The following is a 7,177-nucleotide window of genomic DNA, read 5'->3' on the forward strand; positions in this document are numbered from 1 at the left end:
AGTCTTTACAAGTAAGACTTATTCAATTATATAATTTAAAAAAAAAATTGGGTAAAAATCGCACAAATTGTATAAAAAAAAACGCTATAACTATTGACACCATGTCACCAAACAAAATAAAAAGTAGCAAGGGAGTAGTGAATACATTAAATAACTGCTATAGAAATTAAGAAGTATATTTCAATAAGTGATAAACAATGGTTTTGTTTGAATAATGAAATAAAATTTCTAATTAATAATTAAGATTTGAATAGTCACTTAAGTTATATTTAATTATAACATTAATTATTACAGTATTACCCAATCACTTTATGAGTTTGCTTTAAAAAATTATATTGAAATTTGTCATGTTGTGTGTGATCCTGAGCGTGCCAGGTTGTCAAGGCTTCATGTAGTGGGCCATTTCTGATTGCTGAATCTTTAAGTGGGCCTTGGGCTTTTTGTTTTCTGCACTTCGGACTAATCAATCTAGAAGTGGGCCTTGGGCAATTAAAAATATCATTTCTATCGTAATTGATTTAATTTTAATTAAAAAATCATTATATCATATTTTAAAAAGTATAACTTGCATTTCGAATTAACTCAAGGGAATGTAAATCTATAATACACATCATAAAGAAACTAGTATTCAGAATACACAATAAAAAAGGGTTTTCTTAAAGATAATTTTATAAGAAAAATAGTTGAAACTAAGAAAATAAAACAAAATATGTGTTATAAGTTATGAAATCTTAGAGATTTTTAAAATACTATTTTTTATTTATTTCTTGATGGTAATGTTATGTTATTACGATTTTGATTTGTTAGATAACTAACAAGAGAACTTTTCACGTTTTGATTATACATTTTATTATCTAAAGTAGAAATTTAATATGTAAGAGTAGTTACTTTATATGAAGTTTTACAAGTGGTTGTGTTTGATTGGATTTATCTGAGGGAGTTACTTTTAAGATCTGTGTAAAAGTGTTGTTCTTTTGATTAGGATGAAGAATCTCCATTTCATAATCACCATGAAAAAGAGTGATCTCAAGGAATCCATTTTTATCTGTAACTCCTGATAATTTGTTTGATTTCCACTGAGAAATGAATTTGTCCACAACGTTCCCTGCAGGCAAGTTCTTGAAATTGTTATCTACTAAGCAAAGCTTGTAGCAACCCTGTGGTGACCATGCTGTCCACATCACAATGCCTCTCACCATAGGGTGACTGTGTGCCTCTTTAAGAGCAAGTTCAAAGTATTGTAACTACACAAATCATAAGTCAAAAACTCTAATAAGTATTTATTATGCAAGTAAATGGATAAAGGAGACAAAAAAAAATAATATTCATAATCATGGATGTAAGACAAAAGAAACAAATTATTATAATTTCAATGTGAATTTTAGGTCTAACTCAACATTACAAAAACATTTCGTAAGGAAAAATTTGTACTCACTTATATATCTTATAAAATATCTTATGAAATATCATACGAAATGTCTTTTATCTCTAGTAGATGTGAGATGTCTAACACATCCCTCTTGTCAAGGCTATCAACTCGTAGAACTATACAATGGGTGGTCTGATTGTTACAACAAACTTTCGCTAAAATAAACTCTAAATGACTTTGATACTATACTAAGAAGTGAATAAGTCTAACTCAACCTTATAAAACTGACTCCTAATATCAGGTTTGCATTTACTTATATACTATAAAATGTCTTTATATACAATAAACCTAACCGATGTTGTCGATGTGCGATCTCCAACGTCAATTGATTTCCGCATGTTATAAACGAGTTTTACTAATTCTTTTATGCACATTGATTACTTAGAAAATTAATTGAGATTATATACATGTGTGTGACGATTAAAGACCATCTAATAATTTCTTGGAAACCAAATCCTATTATGCTAACAACACCAATTTGCAGCATGAAAATAAGAATTCCATTGAAATAAAGTACCAAGTTGGTAGAGTTGAACTTTACCTGCCTAGGTTGACTTGCAACATCTAATTCTGTAATCCAAATGGGCAAACGAGTGGCACCAAGATAATCCAAAGATGATCTCATGTAGGGAAAATTAATAGCATGAGAAAAGTGGGACTCAAGCCCAATTCCCATTGGGATTCCTCTATTCCCAGCATAACTCTGAATTTGTTTAATCTTCTGCAAGTACCTTGCTGGGCTTGATTCACCATCACTAATTTCCTCAATGGTGTTATAGTCATTTAGGAACAAAGTGGTTTGTCCATCAATTTTGTGAACCTCATTGAAGATTTTGCCTGAAAAGGTTTTTCCAAGTTTGCTTTCGTAGAATGAAAAGTGCATATTCTCATTGACAACATCCCATGAAATAAGCTTGCCCTTGTATTTTGACACAACAGATTTGACCCTTTCTTCCACTGCAGAGGAAAGTTGGGTTGGGGATAGTGAAGGAACCCAACTAGGTTGGTAATGAGGATCATCCCAAAACACGTTATGGCCTCGAACTTCTATGTTGTGTTGCTTAGCAAACTGCAACATAGCATCTGCAGTTGTGTAGTCTACCTTACCTTTCACAGCTTCAGTGCTGTACCACTTCATTTCATTTTCAAACGTGGTCACTGTGAATCTAGAGGTGAACCAATTTTGGTATAATTTGTTGTTTAGGATGTATTTGTTCATGGAACTCCCAAAAGGAAAACCTAACTTCTTCAATGCAAAAGATACATTTGCATTTGCTAAAGGTTTTCCTTCTTCATTCAGTGCTTGGATCAATACCTTCCTCTTGCGAATCTGCCAAATCCAAATCACATATAAGCATGTTCATGTTTTTTCTAATATCAACAAGGAAAAACGGATAGATAGAATCACTTCAGGAAAGACCCAACCCTTGTACAAATCATAAAAATAAAGCATATCTCAGTTAACAAACTCCCATATAAAGAAGTGTGTTATTGAATTTTATTTGCTATTCATAATCCAAATCATAGTGTTTGAATGTTAAAGACACCCATTGTGATATGAGATAATAGTAAGATATGTAGCACAGATATGAATATGGACACTGACACGACATGGATATGGAGATACATATAATCTCTAAAATGTAGGATACCGATATGTGTCATACGAGTATCGATACGTGTGTCCGACACAGATACGTCATTTAAGAAAAGTGTCTGAGTCTCATATAGTTAATATAGAAAATATAGACATGCAACATTTTCATCCATGAATAACTATTTTACTTATAGTTAATATAGAAAATATTAGAAAAGTCTATTTTCTTTTTAATTAAAATATTGATGTTTTTATTAATAATTAATGTTTACCTTCTCAATGCTTTGATCTTGATGAGAACTCCATTCTTTCTCTGTAAATGGTTGTAAGGAAACGCTGTCTATCCATATATCGACGGAAGTATCGTTTCCCTACATAGTTCATGATATTGATGAGTACAAAAATTGTATAAATTACAAACAAGTTAGTTTCATAAATATATATATATATATATATATATATATATATATATATATATATTCCCTGCGTTCCATTTGATTAATAATAAATACATTAAAAAAATCATTAAATAAAAACTAATTTTAGACACTATAATAATTAGTCATTATATCGATTAAATTAGAAATCATTTTGTAAACACAAAAATTATTCGTATTTAAAATAGTTTTATTATTAATAAAAAAATTTAAAGTAGTTTCTAAATTGGTATTTAACTAGTAGCTACCAAGGTTTTAGCTACTAACTACTTGTGTTTTAAATTAGACTCTAAATCTAAAATTTTGGTAGTTAAAATTTTGGTGGCAAATTTATATACAAATTTATAAATTCTTTTATTATATTTTATTAATAATAGAAATCATATTATATATTAATAATTTTTAGTCCCTAAATTAGTATATAATTTAGCTAATATAGTGATTAATTATTTTTTGTCTCTAAATTTAATAACACTACAAGAAAATAATGAAATAGAAACTAATTTTTAGTGACAAAAAATAACTAGTGGTTATAGTGACTAAATTAGAAACCATTTTAGAGACTACAAATTTTTTGGTTTCTAAATTAGTTTATATTATTTTTAAATGGTTTCTAAATTGGTATCTAATTGCAACCAAGGTTTTTGCCACCAAATTTAGAAACTAAATAATTGGTAGTTAAAACCTTAGTTGTTAATTAGATACCAATTTAGAAATCATTTAACAATAATAGAAACTAATTTAGAAACCAATTTTTTTTTAAGTTTCTAAAATGATCTTTAATTTAGTTATTATAACAACTAATTATTTTTTATCTCTAAAATTGGTTTCTATTTCATATTTTTCTTATAGTGTAACTATTTGATGATTTTCTTGTAGTGAAAATCTTAATACGAGTCTATTGAAAAATCTATGTTAACTTCTTAAAGTCAAATTCTAAGTAAATTGTTATAAAATTTGATGAAAAAAAGTGTACCTCAAAATAGAGCTCTGCTGGTCCTGATTCTTCAGCTGTGAAACCACCCTTGAGCATAGACCAGCAATTAGTCTCAGCAAAAATGGCACCACCAAATTTTGATCCTGTTCTTGTTTTCACAAATGCAGTTACAAGGACATTCCCCTTACTCACTTGTATCCAAGCTGTATAAATCTTTCATGTATCAAAACCTTAAAAATGACAAAAACAATGAATAATTTATAAACTTTGAGTACAAATTTTACCAGATAAAGTATAATGTTTGTCCTTTTCTATTTGAATCTTTTGAGAGACACTATCATAAGCTTTTTTTCTGCTATGTGCCACCACATATTTGTTGCCTGATGATTCTCTATGTTCTATTTTTGCATCCCCAAATGAAGTCCATCCTTCAACTCCATTATTTAGTTCTGGGTTTTTAATGATTCCTCCTTTATATTGAGGCTTTAATGGATGTGTAAGACACTGAGATTCAAATCATATCTAACTCATTATTGGAATTAAAAGATATATATTAATACATGTAATAACAAACACATTTGAAAATATAAATATTTACCTCAATACTTGCAGAATAATCATATTCTAATGCATCAACTCCAAAACCTGTGTACAAACAAGTGAGACTTATAAGTTCAATATCTTATCAGACAAATTTTAAAATTTATGATACTAACAAATGAAACATATATTAGTTCTATATTTTATCAGGCATGATTCAAGTGAAAAATGAACTTTAAATCTAATTAGAATCTTGAAAAAAAAATCAAATTTAAAAAAAATATAATTTATTATTTTATAAATACATTTAATTTAATTCTATTAAAAATTATAAATTGAAAAAAAAATTCTGTAAATAATAAAAAATGAATAAATATGAACTACTGATTCAACTCATATACAAAATAATAATCTTTAAGTTTCTTCTACCAAAAAAGCATTCCACCAGACACCTATAAATAGAAACATTCCTAACCAGACAAAAATATCACTTAAAAAATAAATACCTAAAAAAAATATATCAATAAATTATTCTCATACAAATCAAATATAATAGAAAAAGATCTTAATTCAACACTTTAAATATACTCTTATTATAAAAATATAAACTTGTTCCTATCCATAGTCTTTATTAAATATCATCCTAATCATTTCATGAGGGTGAGTATTGTTAAAAATTGATACACATGTACATCATAACCACACCTATTAACTACTAGAAAACAAACTTTTCAATTTATATAGTAAGAGAAGTGACTTAATTTCATAATTGCAAATAAATCTTTGAACAACTATATTTATTACAATTAAATACATTGTGACTTTTAGTGGCCAAATATTACGCCTCATAATTATAATATAAAAATTTGTTAAATGAAAATGAATAACTTTAGTTACCAGGTTATTTCGAGAAAGGTGTACCAACAAAAACAAGAAAAACCAAACAAATTAAATATAAACTGAAATACTGATAGAAAAACATTTATGAATCACCGATTGATAAAGATTAATCATAAAAAAAATCCGTGATTCTCAAATTAATTATAATTAAATTAGTATAAAAAATGTCCATAAATTATCGTGGTTACAAATGCAATTAACCTATACAATAAAAAAGATATTAGATTATAAAAAATATCAATATTCTAAATATCAGATTGGCATTTCAAGATTCTAGAATTGTGATGCAATATGTATCAATAAAATCAGAATTATTAAATAGCATATAAAGTACAAATTTAAAAATATAATATCGTCTTAATTAATGCCATCAAAAATCCAAAAACAACGAACACTTTTATAGGTTTGTAACATTTAAAATACACAAACAACTAAAATCAAATATATAACTATGTCTTTCAGCAAAGCAAGATAGTTTTCTTGTTCAAATCAAGAACAAGAAATACAAATATTTTATACAGTATAAAAAAATCTAAAAAAACAAAGACTTATTTTTTATTTTCTTCACAATAACTCTTATTAAAAGCATGATATTATTTTTCTTAAAGTGGGGAACATAATGCTATTAAAATATATAATAAAAAAAGTGATAATAACACTCAAATATATTATTTCTACAATCAAATCCTTCAAATAAAATGAATAGCTTAATTAGTATCAAACTACTTTTTACAAAAACAAATTTGGTAGGGCCAAAATTCTGGCCCTGCTTGCATGGCAAAATCACTGTAGGGTGCTAAAATACTATTGAGAAATTACTTTCTGGTTACATAAATTTTTGGTATATAGCAAAAGTGTGAGCATAGAAATGCATAGAGAAGAAGAAGAAGAAGATAAACCTCTCAAAAGGATGAGACACAGCAGAAGAATGAGACTCATAGTTTTGGTTCCAACCTGCAAAATTCTTGAAACCTGTTTCATTTGATGCATTAAGGATTGCTCTTATTTAAAGCTGACAAAATGAGAACATTTGCTTAAAAGATCCACTTATGTTGGTATGATTTAACTTGTACTTTAAATAGGTTATATTTTCTTATTCAGCATTATCATGATCCTATGTGATTGGTAATTGGTAGGATGTAAAAAAAAAAATTAGAAAAAAAATTCTGATAAAAACTAAAATAAATTTAATTTTTTTTAAAGGGAGTGTGATAGGAACTCTTACCGGATGAACAATTGTTTTCTTCCCTTTAGTCGTACTCTGGTAATGGTGACCTTTGTCTTGATTGTTCGGTCTATTTATAAGGTCTTGTAATGGTGATCCCTGTCTTGATTGT

General features: G+C 27.5%; 1 protein-coding gene across 1 annotated transcript; it reads right to left on the reverse strand.

Annotated features, from left to right (window-relative positions):
• Positions 1 to 656: 656 nt before the first annotated feature.
• Positions 657 to 6,813, reverse strand: LOC137825186 (endo-1,4-beta-xylanase 5). The gene is made up of 7 exons (XM_068630862.2): positions 6,740 to 6,813; positions 4,999 to 5,045; positions 4,685 to 4,904; positions 4,440 to 4,603; positions 3,299 to 3,397; positions 1,971 to 2,759; positions 657 to 1,244 (listed from the first exon to the last, which is right to left on the reverse strand). The coding sequence occupies exons 1-7, from the start codon at positions 6,777 to 6,779 to the stop codon at positions 885 to 887; spliced, it is 1,719 nt and encodes a 572-aa protein (XP_068486963.2). The 5' UTR covers positions 6,780 to 6,813; the 3' UTR covers positions 657 to 884.
• Between the last annotated feature and the right edge of the window lie 364 nt (positions 6,814 to 7,177).

The sequence above is a fragment of the Phaseolus vulgaris genome, chromosome 11, assembly GCF_051622355.1.
Source record: "Phaseolus vulgaris cultivar YP4 chromosome 11, ASM5162235v1, whole genome shotgun sequence".
Lineage (NCBI taxonomy): Eukaryota > Viridiplantae > Streptophyta > Magnoliopsida > Fabales > Fabaceae > Phaseolus > Phaseolus vulgaris.

Coding starts and splice junctions, on each gene's coding strand:
- LOC137825186 (XM_068630862.2), bottom strand. CDS start 6,779: ATGAGTCTCATTCTTCTGCTGTGTCTCATCCTTTTGAGAG. Junction 4,604..4,684: donor CAAACATTATACTTTATCTG/GTAAAATTTGTA, acceptor AGATTTATACAG/CTTGGATACAAGTGAGTAAG. Junction 1,245..1,970: donor TTGCAAGTCAACCTAGGCAG/GTAAAGTTCAAC, acceptor TGATTTGTGTAG/TTACAATACTTTGAACTTGC.